This window comes from Tachyglossus aculeatus, chromosome 21, assembly GCF_015852505.1.
Source record: "Tachyglossus aculeatus isolate mTacAcu1 chromosome 21, mTacAcu1.pri, whole genome shotgun sequence".
Taxonomy (NCBI): Eukaryota; Metazoa; Chordata; class Mammalia; order Monotremata; family Tachyglossidae; genus Tachyglossus; species Tachyglossus aculeatus.
The window spans coordinates 65,843,277-65,861,360 of record NC_052086.1 but is presented as its reverse complement, the minus strand read 5'-3'; the positions used below and the strand labels follow the sequence as shown (position 1 = coordinate 65,861,360).

Sequence of the window (18,084 nt, the reverse complement as noted above, 5' to 3'; positions counted from 1 at the left end):
AAAGGGTAAGAGACTTCCCCCCAAGTCATAGTTGGTGGTGATCCTAATCTAGTTCCCTCTCCACTACAAAGTATTTCCTTTCTTTGGTTTAAATTGAAGTCGGCAAAACAAGTCTCACGTCTTCAGGTGCAACACACAGGGTCTCACGAAAATGTTTCCCTCCCCGCTTTACATTATATTATGTGCTCCAGGGTGAAAAACCAAGTGTGTACATCTGTGAGTTTTGAGTTTTTCCGCTGACAGAAGGGTCCGCGAGCTTCCAAGGGAGGTTCTGACCCTGAAGCCGGAACAAGTTCCAGACATTCTGCAGCCCCGAGGAAGATCCGTGGGGATGTCATATCAGATCCTGCCGTGCCACGCCCAGGCTTGGTTCAGGGCAGGATGATTAAATCAATAATCACATTTACTGAGCGCCTCCCACATTAATATCACTGTACTAAGCACTTCGGAGAGTACGATACAACAGACTTTGTAGACATGATCCCTTCCCACAAGAAGTTACAGCCTAGCGGAGTGAAAGAGAGTAACTACTTGGCAGTACAGAGGTTTTGCTCCAACTCCCAGCCTCTTCTCTACCCCTTCCCAAACTGAGCCGACGAGGAACTGATTCTGAGGGGCTTGCACTGGCCACGATACGACTGACCAAGTGATTGTCTCTTGTTCCCTAACAGTTAGGGAACAGTGGGCTTTCTAAAATGTGGGCCCCCCTAAAGCTGGGCTCTGCGTGATCACTCAGTTCATTTGTTCCTAAAACCAGCCAAGCCTGCAGATGTCTTTGGGTGAGAAAAACAATGTTCCACGCACAGTGAGCGAAGAAAGAAGAAACAAATTTTGACGGCATTATGATCACTTTTTGATCTTTTTAGTACAGTGCACTGCATCTAATAAATATCCTTTGCTGGGCACAATACTAACAGCTATGGTTAAGTGCCCACTTTGAATAGAGCGCTGTACTGAATGCCATGGGAGATATTAAAAGAAATAAGAGACATGGATCCCGCCCCTACAGGAGCTTATTAAAATCCAACAGGATAGGCTGAACCCACAAAAGAATACATTATCCGCCTCAGTGTACAGAATGTTTACCTGTCTGAAAAGTGGTCCATAATGCAAAATTCTATGCATATAGGTCCTATTTCCTGTTGATATCCATTCCAAAATTGAAGGTATTTTCTTCCAGTTCATCTCCCTCTGTAGACTCCTTGGGGGCAGGGATTGGGCCTACGAACTCTGTTGTCTTGTAATTTTACAAGATCTTAGTACTGTTCTCTGCACATAGTAAGTGCTCAATAAATACCACTGATTGATTGATTGGGTTTTCCTACCACTATCTAGGGAAATTTTCCCAAGGACCTTCATTGAGGGGACCATTAAGCACTGGATACAGGATTCAACTTCCAAGCAAACGCACTGGTACTTTAGCTTTTAAATCACTCTGCCTCATACTATTTAAAACCATGCTGGGGCCTGAATACTACAGAATAGCTTGAAAATTTCTAGTACCATTATATGTGTTCTTTTTATTTCATTAGTGAATTGCTCACTTTTGTTTTCATTATTTATCTCTATGCTCTTACTCATTTACTTTCTGTATGTTTGCCCATTTATGTCTGCTTGTGTCCTCCTTCAGAGAGGGCCAGAGATGCTTTACTTCATTTGAATGTTTCCAAGTGCCTAGACAGAGTTCTGCACACAGGTGGTGCTCAATAAATGCTGTGATGATGATGATGATCGCCCACAGGTTCTACTGTACTTCCACCTACTTCATTTAGGGGTTCATCCCAGGTCACTTCCTTAAGATCCATTCAGGGGAAAAAAAAAATCCTCTGAGGATTGGGGAGTATTTCCCTCACAGATGTCACAATGACTCTGAAGTATCTATAGTTCATCTATTGCCTAATTTAGATCTTAAGCCAGAGTAAAATTCCATATGCAGTCAGTTCTGCCAAACATGTTTTCACTACACATTTTAGATTAGGATGCAACAGCAAAATTAGGTAATGTTCTTCTGACAATGTGCATCTTCTTGGTGGAAATAGTGGGGGCCCAGGAATCAGGGGACCAGGATTCTAATCTCAGTTCCACCAAGTATTATTATTATTATTATTATTAACTGCTTGCTGTATCACCTTGGGAAAGACTCTTGACATCTCTGTGCCTCCATTTTCCTCATCTATAAAATGGACATTCACAGCCTGTTTTCCCTTCTACTTGGATCGTGAGCCCCAAGTGCTCAGGGTCCCAGGGCTTTACAAATACCACAATTATTGTTATTATTATTATGTAAAGGTGGGATTGTGGACATGTGCAAGGCATCAAACACAGAGTACTAACCCTGATTTTCTTTGACATGGGGTTTGGGAAGAACGCTGTATGTGCTCTGTAGGAAAACTGGGGATATTGAACTGCCATGTCACCAGGGACCCTGATGACAGACACCTACAAACACAAACTCAATCAACTACAGCTGAACAGAGATACCTCCAGAGGGGTGACGTAGTAAGGGAAGCCAGAGGAATATAGGACACAGAGGCCCTCAATCAATCAACAAGAACTTATTTAACCCAACACGGGGGGCATGGGAGGATAAAGGAGGTGGGAAACTAATGGAGTCTTGGAATGACTGGGGCCAGGCGGGGATCGTCTGGAAGGGTTCCTCAGAAGCGCTTGGAGTGGAGATCTGAAGGCCAGAGGGACGTGGTTTGGCGGAGAGGAGGAGTAGGAGGGCACTGACATGTGTGTTATGGCTCACTCACACAGGCAGGTTATGCAGAGAGTTGGCAGAGCTCTCTTGGAGCTGTCCGCGATAACTCCGTCGTCGTCTTTGGGAAGACATGATTTAATTAACAAGGGAAGGCAGAAATCCCAAATGGTCCCATAGGAGAAAAGTTCACAGGGAACTGGAGTTCCAGGAAAAGACTGCATTAAGAGTAACAGTGTATCCCCTGGTCTGGGAAGCCAGAGAGCTGGGGATCGGATTTCATTCCTGCCGCTGAACATCTGGGCCACAGCTGTGTCTCATTCATTCAGTTGTATTTATTGAGTTCTTACTGGGTGCACTGTACTAAGTGCTTGGGACAGTACAATACAACAACAGACACATTCCCTGCCTACAATGAGCTTACAGTCTCGAGTCTATAGACTCAGTTACCCAGTACGCAAGCCAAGGACTGCAAGACGTTTCGTTAACGGATATTGTGAGGATACATGATGGTGCATTTGAAGTTCCTTTAGCCTGTGGTGGCTACAAGGAGTCAGGGATCACCATTAATCTGTTCCAAATATACTGCCCCTGACAATGACAAGCTCAGCCAATGGCACTGTACTCCCCAAGGGTAGGGCTGGGATTTAACCTCTTACTGAGGAACTGAAAAATGGGCTCTTGCTTCACCGAACACCAAGACAAAGATCTTGGTATAATGCAACAACTCCTGCAGAGCCCTTGCAGGTTTACAGATGTAGCAACACGTTCCTGGAAACTGTCTTCCCGTGGAAGCGCCCACCCCTGAGCAGTTCACTTTCTAAGAATAAAACCGTTCACAAGCAGTACGCCTGGGGTTCAAAAATGGCCTTCTGGTTTCAAAGTGGTGGAAAGGTATGTGACGGATGGATCTGACCTAAGGCAGGGAGGGACACAGGTAGAGTTACCCCAGGGTGACAAGCAAAATTTACAAACTAATCGTGCCAGCTGGCTTACGAATCTAAACTCTGAAGGACATCAGTACAATTCGTGGTATTAAGGAAATAGGAAAAAAAAAAAGGGTAAAGCAAGGAGAACCCAATGTGTACCTGCTCGACAGCCTGTTCATAGTGTCTAAAATTCTCCAATTCTCGTTTGGTTCGTTCACTGAGCTGCTGAAAAATCTGTTTCCGCCATGCAGCCGTCTGGGCTGGAGTGATGGACAAAGAAAGTGTCTGCACTGAGGGAGACAGGCCTGCAAAGCAGAGGAATAAGATGACACCAACAATATTACTTCATCTGTTCACTTATTCATTCAGTCGGTCACGCACTCATCACAGTGTACTGCACTCCCACTGCATGCTGAGCACTGGATAGGGTGCTCTGGGGAATTATAAGAAAAGGACCCAACCTCTGTGCTCCAGGATTTTACAATCTAAGGAGCAATGTGGGACACACACAAACTTCAGGAAACTGAGCTACAGCAAAGGAAGATAAGTAAGGGCAAGACAGCAGCAAGGATCCATAGTTCTCAGAGGGAAATATCTGCTTGGAGGATTCTAGAGGCTGATTGGACTGGAAAGGCTTTTCAGGCCTCATGGAAAAGGTGGGTCTATCAGATTAACAGGAAGGGGCTTGATGAGGTGGAGATGGGAGAATTTAAGATGAGGAAATGGTAATCTCCATGGAGGCCACCTTGTCTCCCTCTCTAGCCATTCTTCATTCTGTTGCCCTGAGCATTTATCTAAATGTGCATTTTTCTCCACTCCTCAAAAGCCTCCACTGGCAGCCTATTCCTCTTTGCCTCAAGCAGAAACTCCTGACCACTGTCCATAAGGCACTCGATCCGCTCTCTCCTACTTCACCCCAGCTCAGTCAGTCTGTCAATTGTATTTACTGAGGGCTTACTGTGTGCAGAGCACTTGGAAGAGTACAATATATTGGACGTGTTCCCTGCCCACAGTGAGCTAACAGTGTAGAGCTCACTCTACTCCTTTCAAGTCGACCTACTCATGGTGCCTCATTCTCATTTCTATATATTCCATTACGGTATTTGTTAAGCGCTTATGACGCATCAAGCACTGTTTGACATGCTGGGGTAGATACGAGTTAATCAGGTCAGACACAGACCCTGTCCCATAAGGGACTCACAGTCTAAGTAAGAGGGAGAACAGAATCTTTTACCATTTCTCTTGCCACTGACCCCTTATCAAATGTATTTATTGAGCGCTTATTGTGAGCAGAGCACTGTACGAAGCACTTGGGAGAGTACAATGTAACAGAGTTGGCAAACACGTTCCCAACCCATGAGCTTATGTTCTCCCTTCTATCAGAAACTCCTCCCCTTTCAACATCCAGCAGACTCCTGTTATTCCCCTCTTCAAGGACCTTGTGAGGTCAAATCTCTATACTCCTTCCACCTTCCTGTAATTTATTTTAGTGTCTGTCTCTCGCTGTTTCTCTTCTATTGTGCTCTCCCATGTGCTTAGGACAGTGCTCTGAACAGAATAAATTCTATTAATTGAGAGTAGTAAGCAGCTTGCCTTTGGGAAATCATGGGATGTTAGGAAAGGGCTAAAAGCTCACTGTTCAATATTCTGGGCCTCAGGTGGTGGGGGGGGCATCAAGATGGAGGGAGAGAGGAATTTGAGGCTGGGGAGGGGAAAGAGGGCAGGGCTGGAAATGTAGACTGGGCAGTCATCCCAAGTACAGTAACTGAAACTGTGTGCTCTTGGTCTCTCCAAGAGAGTACAGATAAGAGAAGGGGACCAGGACACACGTGAGGGATGGCCAGAATTAAAGAGTAAGGAGGTAAAGAGGAGACAGCAGAGGGTGATAAAGGAGAGAAAGGCAAGGAAGACCAAGAAAAATACAACAATGTAAAACCAAGATCAGAAAGTTTCATAGAAGCAAGGATGGTTGATGGTGCCTAGGGCAACAAAGAGTTAGAGAGATCACTGGAATTTGGAATTTGAGATTTTTACTTTAGTAAAAGACAATCCAGTTCTCATGATTAGCTGTCCTATAATTAGTGGGGTCAGTAGTGTATAATGTCATAATGACCCAGATATATACAAGTCTCTGAAAGCTTTTTGTCCTGCTAGGAAGCCCATATAATACAATGAAGGAAATTAGTATTCTTTACTTTTCGCTGAGGGCCAATCCTTTATTTGATAGAGGCAAGGAGCACTTCGGGCAAATTGCCTTAAAATTGAAGAAGATCCCTTATCTTTCCTTGGTGAAACTCTGACCCCCCCCCCCCCCCCCCCCCCCCCCCCCGCCACAAGACTGTGTGAGAACACAAGCATTTAGAGAGCTTCACGGTTATTGGCAGCTTCTGCCAAGTCACAGACAGGGAACTTCTTGGCATAACTGAGTTCCAGGTATCTAAAGGTTAGCAGAAGGCTTAAAGGGCAGAGGCTGGGGGAGGGGAGAAACTTGGACATCACTTTTTGAAGAAGAGTGAATATTATAAGTGAAAAAAATCAAGCAGGTTACCACAGGATCACAAATTTGAGACACTTTGAGGAGAAACCCCTCTCCCTATAGACATGGCTCTTTCTCTGGAAGGACTGCTTAGCATTTCCCCGGAGAAGATCACTTTGACCCCCAGGCCCCTGCAGCTCCTGTTTGGCTGAAACTTTCCAAATTCTTGGCTCCCGACAGGAACTCTGAGAGGGTGCTATGGGCAAACCAGGAGGGGAAAGGCAATTTTTGCCAACTGTTTCTAAATTTGCTACATGATCGACCGGATACTGTCCTGACCTCTGACTCCGAGGCCATGACAAAGGGAGCAGGGTGCCACCTGTCCTGACAGTATTTACCATTTGCACTGGTAGACAAACAATTCCCACTAAGCAACCATCACTGAAATGAAAATCAAACTCTTCACCACTCAGCTGCACTAGACATCTGCTTTCTGCAGCCTGCCTGCTGCTCAGTGGAGCCATGTGAATGTGGAAAGGACACTAAAGGGCTCCAGGTGTAAAGATAAACTCATGAGTCCTGAGGGACAGAGGTCGGGGTTGGGGGGAGTTCCATAAGATGAAAGTATGACTTATGCAGGCAGTGTGAACAGTGTGAGCCTGTCCTCTGATCAAGTAAACTAATACAGCCAGGCTGAAGTGTTCCTTTTGTCCAGCTGTTTGGACACGGAGGGCTCAGGACCCTTTCTTGTTGTCTGAAACTGAAAGCGTGACTGCTTTCAGATACTCAAGCCCTTGGAGGAACAAGAGCAGTGCAGGTGCCTCGCTTAAACCATTAGATAAGGCTGGAAAAACCCACCTGCCCATATCAAAAGTCCATTCTTATGACCAAGGAAAATTCAGAAGACTTTCCTATGAGTCCTCCTCACTGTCTTTGTTCCTCTACCGGAACCAACTTTATTGCCTCCCACCCTTCACCAACTACCTCAATTCCTCTTTGTTTCCTGGCCTTGAAATGCAATCATTCAATCGTATTTATTGAGCGCTTACTGTGTGCAGAGCACTGTACTAAGCGCTTAATAGGGAAGCAGCACGGCCTAGTGGATAGAGCACGGGCCTGGGAGTTGGAAGGACCTGGGCTCTAATCCCAACTCTGCCCCGTCTTGTGTGTGACCTCGGGCAAATCACAGCTTCTCTGTGCCTCAGTTCCCTCATCTGTAAAAATGGGGAATAAGACTATTACCCTCTTGTGGGACAGGGACTGTGTCCATCCCAATTTGCTTGTATCTACCCCAGCTTAGAACTGCTTCTGGAACATAGTAAGTGCTTACCCAATACCACAGTTATCGTATTATATTAAGTCTCTCTTTCCAACCTGGATTAGAGGTAACACTACCTGCAGCATCGAGACTCTCACCCTGAATTGGGCAAGGCCATGACCCCAAACCCCGCCCTCCCCTCTCGGGGCACCCTGAGGGGTTTGGCCCTCTTTCCTCCCCTTGCTGTCAGCTAGACGGGGCGGCCCATACCTGACTGGATGGCGAACCACTTCAGGGCCATGTGGGTCTCTACCACGCAGCCTCCGCCTGACACCCAAGCCCACAGTGGATGCTCATCAGCGCCGTAGTGCTCCTCCAGGCCTAGAGGGAAGAGCCCCAAGGAGGAAAGGCTGGAAGTCTCTGCCAAGCAGCTGGCAGACAGTGCGCTGTTCTTCTGGGCCTCCTTCAAGTCAATGTTGGTCCAAGGGAGCTCAGCGGGGTCGGGCCTAGACCCACTTCCAGGCTCCACCCCATTTGACTCGCTCCCTGTGGTCTTTTCCCATCCGGAATCGGAAGTGAATCCGGGATCTCTCCCCAGATCGCCGGGCGTTGTCTCTGGGAGACAACTGGCAGGGACAGGGACTGGGGGGCCCAACTTCTCAGCTTCAGAGGAAGTGTCGGTGTCACTTGGGATAAAGGAGTCACCATTCCCTCTGACTTCATCACCGAAGAAGCAGCCGGCACTAGAAACAAACCAGAAGGATACTCAGGTACCAATTCATTCATTCATTTGATCGTATTTCTTGAGCGCTTACTGTGTGCAGAGCACTGTACTAAGCGCTTGGGAAGTACAAGTTACCAATCAGAGTCAGGCTATGGGGGAGCCTCCCCACACATAGTGAGGGTCTCTGAATCCCACTGAAATGATCCCCATCTGGAGGACAAACTCTCCCCAGACCAGAAAAGAAAAAAAAGTCCCTCTTTCCCTAGGAGCGCAAAGTTATGAGAAGCAACATGGTCAGGTGGATAGTGAATGGGCCTGGGGGTCAGAAGGACCTGGGTTCGACTCCCGGCTCCGCCACTTTTCTGCTAGGTGACCTTGGGCAAGTCACTTCACTTCTCTGTGCCTCAGTTACCTCAGCTCACCTGTAAAATGGGGATTAAAACTGTGAGCCCCATGTGAGACATGGACGGGGTACAACCTGATTCGCTTGGTTCTACCCCAGCGCTTAGTACAATGTGCACACAGTAAGCGCACAACCGATACCATCAAATAAAGTAAATGAATAGATAACAATAATAGTACTGAGAAATTACCTAAGAAGGCTCGAGGAACTCCCAGTTTGCGATCGGTCATTCTCTCGGTTAGCTACGATTGCCTTCCACGTTTTCCCGCTGAGTTCACTCGGTGTGATGCCTTGCCGGAAATAAACTGCTCGATCATCACATCCAATTCCCCAGACCTACCACAGAGATAAAACTGACGGTCCGAAGAGTTCCCAGGAGGGTTCCTAACCAGCCAAATCCACTGCAGGAAGGGAGGGTGATGGGCAAGGGGTAAGCCTATCAGTAGGGTATGTAGGACAACAATTTATAATAGGGATTGATTGACTGATTGATCGGTTAGGTGAAAAAAGCTTGCAGGTCAGGCTTTTCCCTTGGCGGGGACACAGTTGCTAAGATCACCAACACCAAGTCTGCTCTGCTCTCAACTCCACTTGCAAATAGTCCACACTTGCAAATAGTCACTTAAGTGTGTGTAAGCAGGGAACTGAGCCCATTCCACCTTTGTGTGGGACCTTCCCCTGACCGAAAGGGTTGGGGTCGGGCCTTAGAGAAAGAGCCTGGCTGGAGAGCAGAAGATACCTAGAATATTACTGATTTTCCCCTTTCTGCCTTTCAGGTATTCATCCCAGGACTGGCTTCAGTTATGTCAATCCCTTCATTGCTGCTTGCTCTAGACATCCTAGGCTGGAGAAGATAGTGGGTTCTCCTCTAGTTTTCATGAGGTCCTTGGTTTTAAATTCCTCAGCAACCGTTTCAGATACAATACGGATCTCCAAGACAACCTTTGCTACTTTCAAAAATGTCAAAAGTTAAATTGCAGCTTCCTCACTGCAAAGCCCCCTTCCCCACCTGGCCTAGGGTCAGAGTCAGTGACAATCTGCCTGAGCAAATGATATGCCCTGTGTGCAGAAATGTCAGTTATTAATAAGCCAGCAGGCAGGATGCTGGTCACTGAAACAAGCTGCCAACCACTGCTCTTGGACCAATCCACCCGGCCAGTCTGTCCTGTAACACAAACTTTCAGTTTCAAAGCCGTTTGGAAGGCTGTTTTACTTCAAAGAGCCAGCACTCTTACACGGCTTGATTAAATGGATTCAAATAGGTCAGCTCTCCCCTTCACTTGTTCTCCAATTCCAAAATGACCTTTCATTTTAGAATGATTCCCACTCTTGCCCAACCTCCATCTCTCTCCTGGATCCGAGAAGCTCATTTTCTTCCTGTTAATCCACTCCCATGGTGCACTAGCCTAAAGGTGGTCCCTCTGAAGTCACCACCACGGGTGGCCAAAACAGGACCGGCTCCTTCTGTAAACAACTGGATCTGTGAATCTGTAAATGGTATCCACCACATTGTAGTTACAGTGGATTCCCTGAGCTCTAAGCCAACGCTTGCCCGAATGAACACTGACCAGAGCAAAAGAAAAGAAAAAGACATCCAGGAATCCAATAGGTCTGTATGTCCCAAAGAAGCATCCTTCAGCCTTACCTGGTCATTTAACCCTACGTTTACCATCATCATTTCTCCCACCATCTCAATCCAACTGGTACCACAGGGATTGTGTGAGTTGACACCTCTTCTAAACCATACCTTGACAAATCAAGGAGAAAAAACACAAGTCTTCTCAGGCTTTACTTTGGACAGTAAACCACAGAGAGCTAGTGAGTTTTCTTAAACTCTTTGAAAATGCAAAACAATAACTAAAGGGTTCACTTAAAAACAGAAAATGCCAATTGGCCCTGCTTCACTGCGCTCCTTTTCAAAATAATCTAAGAATTTTATTATCATTATTTGTATTATTATTAAAAAAGAGAACTCTGTTGGGAGAGTAAGTGGATTCAAATCAAACTGTTTTTTCCTTTTTTCTCAGTCCTAATCCTGAACTTCCTTTGCTCTATACCTTGTCCCTAGCAGGAGCTCTGCAGTACTGAGTGACTTTTGGTTGTGGATTCCTCAGTGTTACCACTGCCCCCCAGGCAGAAGAAAATAACTTTCCAGGTGACCCTTGAAGAGCACCCTCCTTTAAATTATTTTACCTATTAAATTATTTTTATCTATTCTCACAGAATCCCTGTGTATGCAGGGACAAGTATTGCTATCTTCATTTCACAAAGAGAGGAAATGAGGCTCAGGGAAGGTAAGTGACACGACCACGGTCATGCAGTAAACGAGAGGCACAGCTGAAATTATTCCTCCTATCTGACTCCGGTCCAGTGCTCTTCAGTTGGTTACATGGATGAAGGCAGCAGGAAGCACTGCAGCAGTAGCCAGTAATCATTACTGACAACTATTCCCAAGCAGGAGAGGCATCTTTTCCTAAGACTCTCATCTTCTCTTCCCCAGGTAGATTGTAACGCAATGAGCAGGGGCTCTGTCAATGTCTAACATGCTAGGTACTAAATTGCAAGCTCCTCCCATTAGATTGCGCACTCCTTGAGGGCATGGATCACATCTACTGTATTGCTTGTACTCTCACAGGTGCTTAGTACAGTGCACTGCATACAGTAAGTACTCAGTAAATACCACTGACTGGTTAATTTGATTGTTGGTGCTCAATAAACATTTCTGAGTAATAATATTAGGAAAAAGGGAGATAAAACACATCCCTGGGTTCTCCCCAACTCTTACTTTCCGGTCTTTGGTGACTGCCCAGACTACGTTGACTCCAACGGAGACATGCATGATGCCATTTTCAGACATGGGAGGTTCCACTACTGACCAAGCGCTTCCTGCACGCACCCCACGGAAAAAAAACAACACAACAACATAAAAGAGAGTCTTAAGAATTCAGGGCTTCCAGATGCTTGAAGCATATGAAACGTCCTGTAAAAGGCTGGCAGATGGTTACCTTTAGAGTTATTCCTATCGATTCCTTCCCTCACAATTGCCTGCCCTTCCCAGAGAGTCGCCCATAGGAGATCATAAGGCCCACAGCTGATCTGCACAGCTTCACCGGGGGTTTCGACCATGGTCCAAGAGGAGCCCTCTGGGTTGGCGTGACAGACATCTTCAAGGTACCACACCTGGAAGGATGGCAAGACAAAAACTGGACGTGTGCTAACCAAGATTTGGAGACAGCGCTACATGCCGGCCCCAAAGACTGAGCTAAAGTTCTCCCTCTGGTAGAGGGCTGCCCTCATGTTTGTTCCTCAAGCGGCACTTGTTGACACAAGCTGCCGTAACTTCCCTGACAGTTGCTGTGTACTCGGCTGGGTGCCAAGGGAGGAGCTGATTTTCAGTGAGCTCACCTTGGCTTCACTGAGCAGTGCCCATGGTCGGAGGTAACCCTGACATTTACAGAACGGGATGAAATTAAAACCATCAATCGAGACTTCAAATGATCTAGACAAGTGTCGTCTACATTGCCAATAAGGCTTTTTCTCCTGCGTATGGAGTGCCCACCCTGTAAATATGCAGCCTGGGTACTGTAGGTCAGGGGAAAGGTGGAGAAGGGAAGAAACTGCTACCCACCCTGAAGGTCTGCATGCCTGTCTGGTTTTTAAAAACAAGCGTTAGCCTCCACTGACCTCTCTGTCCAGCCCTACCCCAGCCCAAGAGCTACAGCTGCTTTCTAGCTGAGAATGGCTGTCAACACTTCTAGACTGTGAGCCCGTTGTTGGGTACGGACCATCTCTATATGTTGCTGATCTGTACTGCCCAAGTGCTTAGTACAGTGCTCTGCACACAGTGAGTGCTCAATAAATACAATTGAATGAATGAATACCAGAGGGGACACACTCAAGGTTTCTGATTTGCTTAGGTTGCTGCTGGGGGGGCAGGGGTGTGTGTGTGTGGGGGGGGTTTATATGTGTGTGTATATACGCAAACGTGTGCTTCTTTGGCTTATTTTTTTTAAAAGGGTTGGGTGGAGAGAGGCCAGACTGAGAACAGGCAACACTTTGTATCCTATACATCCACCTAGTGGAAGACTGGCCTTTCTTCTGAACACGGAAGAATTACTCCTGACAAAAGGTGGAAGGAGCCTATGGTCTTCTCAAAGTCAAGATAAAAGGCGAGGAGATAAGAGGTAAGGTCTGAATGGGAATTCAAAAACCCTGGACTGTCCCCACACAGTGTGAGGGAAGAAAGACGGTGAGTCTCAAAAGACAGTTTGGGGGCTGGGAGGACATTTGGGAGGAAGTGAAGTTTCTTTACCTTGCTATCTTCAAGTAAAACAAATAATAAAGGTCTTGCCCATGGTAGGAAGAGGGCACTGAGCAAGGAGAAACACACACTACGTGCCACTAATCCCTTTTTTTTTTTACTACCTCAGCTTCTCTTACCACTTTGCCAGTTTGAAGTTAGCACAGATGCATGAATATAGTCCTGATTCATCATCATCATCATCATCAATCGTATTTATTGAGCGCTTACTGTGTGCAGAGCACTGTACTAAGCGCTTGGGAAGTACAAGTTGGCAACATATAGAGACAGTCCCTACCCAACAATGGGCTCACAGTCTAAAAGGGGGAGATGTATAATGATGATAAGATGTATAAGAATGATTATAAGATGTATAATGTATAATGATCATTATACATCATTCTTAGATTGTGAACATCATGAGGGACTGGGTTTCATCAGCTTATTTTATAAATAACCCAGTACTTAACATAGTGTTTGACACATAACAGACATTTCAAGAATATCAAAGTTAGCTAATAATTTGTATATGTGTCTAACTAGTTCAGTGGATTTTGTCTTCCCAGCTATAAACTCCTTGATGTCAAGGACTAAGCTTCTCCAGTCAACCTTTTATGATACTGCCATTCACAATATCTGTTTGGTAAGTATTTACTGATGATGATGATGATGATAATAAGAAGTTAGCTTGCTCAGGAAAAAATGCAGTCTACTGGATCTGGCGTGGGTCACTGGAAAGAGCCCGGGCTTGGGAGTCAGAGGTCGTGGATTCTAATCCCGGACTCCACCACTTGTCAGCTGTGTAACTATGGGCAAGTCACTTCACTTCTCTGTACCTCAGTTCCCTCATCTGTCAAATGGGGATGAAGACTGTGAGCCCCACATGGGACAACCTGATCACCTTTTATCCCCCCAGCGCTTAGAACAATGCTTCGCACATAGCGCTTAACAAATGCCATCATCGTTATTATTATTAAAAACTTGAAACAAAATCCTGTGAAGCAAACAACAAGCAAGGCTTTAATTAGCTCATCTCTTGGTGATCAACCCCAGTGTTCAACCCTTGGCTTGCTGGACAGTAAAACAAGAAGGTAGTGCTACCTTGCCTTGCAGAGAAACGGCCCACACTGACAGCCGGCCAACAGGATCATCTGTGATTTCCCATCCTCCAACAGAAATGTCATTAAAGGGGTCAGGCAGTTGGTTGGGGTCATCATGTGAAGGAATCTGAAATGAAGAGGAAAGAGGAGGATATGGATTGTATATTCAGTGCACTAGTTACCCTTTCTATAGCCCCTTCCCTCCACATACACACTGGGACTCCTAAATTTCACTATTCTGCCAATGTTATTTCAAAGGCATTAATTTCAACTGGAGACGCACCCACCCATCAGTGACTGTCAAGACCAAATCAGCTCTCCCTCTTTCCCCTTTGGCTTTTATCACTAGCCATTCTTGGCAGTTCTCTGCCTGTCACCTGTTGCATCAAGAAGTCTACCGAATGAAGCTTATGGCAGTTGTAAAAGGTGAGATTAAAGGTGAGCTGAGTTACATCAACAAGATAAATCCAGGATTCAGGAATTGCTGGATTCTAATCCCAGCTCTGCTGCTAGCCTGCTGCGTGACCTTGGGCAAGTCACTTAACCTGACTTCCTCATCTGTTAAACGGGAAGATGATTCCTGCTCTTCCTACCTTTTAGACTGGGAGCCCTGGGTGGGACCTGGACTATGTATGACTATATATGAGAAGCATCATGACCCACGGAAAGAGCACAGGCTTGGGATATATTTAAAGATTTATATAAATATAAATATTTATTTATTTTACTCATACATATCTATTCTATTTATTTTGTTAATATGTTTTGTTTTGTTCTCTGTCTCCCCCTTCTAGACTGTGAGCCCACTGTTGGGTAGGGACCGTCTCTATGTGTTGCAAACTTGTACTTCCCAAGCGCTTGGTACAGTGCTCTGCACACAGTAAGCGCTCAATAAATACGATTGATCGATTGATTGGGAGTCAGAGGTCATGGGTTCAAATCCCGACTCCGCCACTTATCAGCTGTGTGACTTTGGGCAAGTCACTTAACTTCTCTGTGCCTCAGTTACCTCATGTGTAAAATGGGGATTAAGACTGAGCCCCACGTGGGACAACCTGATCACCTTGTATCCTCCCCAGCACTTAGAACTGTGCTTTGCACACAGTAAGTGCTTAACAAATGCCACCACCATTATTATTATTATTGCAGCTGATTATCCTACATCTACCCCAAGGCTTAGCATGGTGCTTTCACCCACAGTAAGTGCTTCACAAATAAAATAACTGAAATTCCGGATCTTTATTGTTTTAGTTAAAATGACATAAGGTGAAGTTCTTCAGGGATCATTAGGACAATGAAATCCTACTCATTTTGTATTTGTGAATAGAGTTAGAACATGTGCCTTGCATGACTCAAAACCCCATTGTGTTACTCTCCTACTGATCTCCAGCTAATCCAGCATAGCCTCACATGTTACCACAGCCATCTTTAAAGTAACAACTGGGGGTTGGTCCATAGGCAAGAATACTGACTTTATTATTTACTCTCTGGGAAGTGCGGGCCTTGGGAGCTGGGGAAAAAAAATACAAATTGAAAGACTGATAAATTCTGGTACTTAACTCCTAGGTGTCACCACTTTAGCATCCGCAACAACAGCATCAGGTTTAATAATTCAAGATCCTAGCAGAGGGTCTAAAACACCCAGCGGTATGGGAGATACCAGGCAGACATGCTCGCAACCCACAGTGTGTCTCTCCACAAAAACAGTCATCCAAATATGAGACAAAGGAGACCTTGGCCCAAGCGTCCCGGGATTTATATCTCCTGTATCGGATCCACTTCCGTCGCCGCACACAGGAATTCCACTTTTTGTCCCTGGTGTAGGTTGCGGGGAAATCCATAGCGTATGTCCATCCCTGAAACATCAAGGGTTGGTTTTTTCCCCTTCTTGAGACTTTGGCAGGGGCTTGGGGAGAAGGAAGGAGGCCAGGGTGCAACGAGAAGGAGACAAAGACAACGGGCAAGCGCACACAGTGGGCAGCACAGCAAGCAGGGGGAGAGCAGAGTGTCAGCGGCTGAGGGCAGGGCTTTCAGGAGGAGAGCAGCACTTCAGAGGAGTCGGGCCAACAAGTGGACATCCCACAGGAAATCTATTTGGCGGCTGTCGGATTCACCTACCCCTTTCTCTGTGGGTTCCCCTCCAAAATTTTCATCCACGTACCAGTCAGACTCCCACTCCCAATGTGGAGACGGCAGCACCAAACTATCAAGCTGTTGGTGTTTCAGACCACTCACGTCGCTCCACTGCCAGCGGTCGCTAGGCATTAGTTTCTCACAGAAACCACCTACTGGATTCCACCGCTGTGCAGACAGGGAGAAAGGGAAACCAGGCTTTCAGGTGCATTTGCGGTGCGCAAAACCACGGCCCCAGCCACAGGTTGCTGGATGGAGGTGAGAGATTTGATGATTAAGGGCAGTTTAAGGTTAAACTGTGAAGAAAGCTGTACATTCACACGGAATTTCTTCTACCTAGAGCCCTGGCTGCCAACCAATCAATCCCCCATGTCCCACCACCAGTGAAATGCAGCCAACTCAAATATACAGCCATCTTGGTAGGCAAGAGCAGCCCCACTTCCCAAGAATGTGGTATTAGTTTAGCTCCTAATTTCAACTGAAACAACTGAACATTGTTGCAGGGAAAAGAAAGATGTTCTGTGCTAGACCAAGGAAGTGGGGTGTTTTTCGATTCCTTTCTGGTTCGCTGCACGCTTTAAATGAGGGAATGTAAGACTATTTTCCCACCCATATGCAGAGCCACTCATTAAAATCCTATCCCGGCACTGGCTCCGCTGCGGGAATCAAGTGCGCCAATCCCCCTCACCTGGTTCTCGTACGTTTCCTCTCGATACCGAATGGGAACGTCGCTGGCGTACACATACACGTAGACCTGATTGTCACAAGCAATTCCCCAGCAGCACTGCTTGACAGCAGTGACTCGCTTAAACTCCAGGTGAGCATCTTTGCAGAGTTCCCAGTACTGCCCGGCAGTAGACAGAGTGTACACTCTCCCGAAGATGTCCACAGCCCACAAATGAGAGTTCGGCATGGTGGAATCTGGGGACGAAAGAAAATTAAGGAGCACTGAATGCCTAAACTGGATAAGGATTTACTAATGTAATCCGCAAACTCTAAGGGACCGGATGTTACCTGGACTTGAGTTCTGACTCAGTCTTTTCTCGATAATATGAATGGAGCACTTCTACCAATCGATGATATTTACTGAGCAGTTACTGGGTGCAGAGCACTATCCTAAGCACTTATTTCAAAGGGTTTATATTCTAGTGTGGCCAATGGAAAGCAGTCCTGAGATGAGACAAGTGGAAAAGGGAAGTGCTGAACAAGGCCCCCAAAACAGTTTGATGCCCACACCAACATTATTTCCAGATATGCTAAATGGCTGCTTCTCTTGCATCAGAACAAATAACTACCAACTAAACAAGCAGCTTCTCTACTTGCTTTTGTCTGGCAGTAGCTACTTCTGTGAAAAGCCTCTATATCCTTAAGCTGGGCAAGAAAAGAGACTATTGATACAGTACAGTATACATGGACATTTCAGTTATTTGACTACAAGGATAACGAAGGAAATAAGGTCTCAGGCAATATAATAATAATAATGATGGCATTTGTTAAGCACTTACTATGTGCAAAGCACTTTCCAAGTGCTGGGGAGGATACAAGGTGATCAGGTGGTCCCATGTGGGGCTCAAAGTCTTAATCCCCATTTTACAGTTGAGGTAACAGGCACAGAGAAGTTAAGTGACTTGCCCAAAGTCACACAGCTGACAATTGGCGGAGCTGGGATTTGAACCCATGACCTCTGACTCCCAAGCCGTGCTCTTTCCATCGAGCCACGCACCTTGCATATGTAAATCGCACCTTACACTGAAACTTTCCCCTAAGCAGGAGGGAACTCATAACACTATAAGAAGCACTTTGGAGAGTATTGTGTAACAGACTGGTAGGACATATTCCCTGCCCACAATGAATTTATGTCCTCTCTTCTGCCTGAAAATTTCTCCCCCTCAACATCTGGCAGGCTCCTGTTCTCCCCGTCTTCAAGGCCCTTTTGAGGTCACATCTCTATACTGCTTCCTCCTTCCTGTAGTTTATTTTAGTGTCTGTCTCTCCCACTAGATTGTAAACTTGAGATCAGGGATCAAGACATCTCTACTTGGATGTCTTCTTAAACTTAA

At 46.0% G+C, this 18,084-nt stretch overlaps 1 protein-coding gene across 2 annotated transcripts in view; it reads right to left on the bottom strand.

Moving 5' to 3' along the window:
* Positions 1 to 18,084, bottom strand: part of TECPR1 (tectonin beta-propeller repeat containing 1) — a 56,762-nt gene that overhangs the window by 28,240 nt on the left and 10,438 nt on the right. Inside the window, exons 2-11 of one of the 2 annotated variants that reach the window (XM_038762405.1) lie at positions 16,713 to 16,945; positions 16,010 to 16,192; positions 15,625 to 15,747; positions 13,893 to 14,018; positions 11,497 to 11,671; positions 11,277 to 11,377; positions 10,137 to 10,238; positions 8,682 to 8,827; positions 7,635 to 8,107; positions 3,790 to 3,935 (exon numbers count right to left, since the gene is read on the bottom strand). In XM_038762405.1, the coding sequence (XP_038618333.1) occupies positions 3,790 to 3,935; positions 7,635 to 8,107; positions 8,682 to 8,827; positions 10,137 to 10,238; positions 11,277 to 11,377; positions 11,497 to 11,671; positions 13,893 to 14,018; positions 15,625 to 15,747; positions 16,010 to 16,192; positions 16,713 to 16,937 (1,800 nt within the window). In that variant the 5' untranslated portion in view covers positions 16,938 to 16,945. Of the gene's footprint in view, positions 1 to 3,789; positions 3,936 to 7,634; positions 8,108 to 8,681; positions 8,828 to 10,136; positions 10,239 to 11,276; positions 11,378 to 11,496; positions 11,672 to 13,892; positions 14,019 to 15,624; positions 15,748 to 16,009; positions 16,193 to 16,712; positions 16,946 to 18,084 lie in introns of those variants that run through there. The other variant, XM_038762406.1, reaches the window with a different exon arrangement.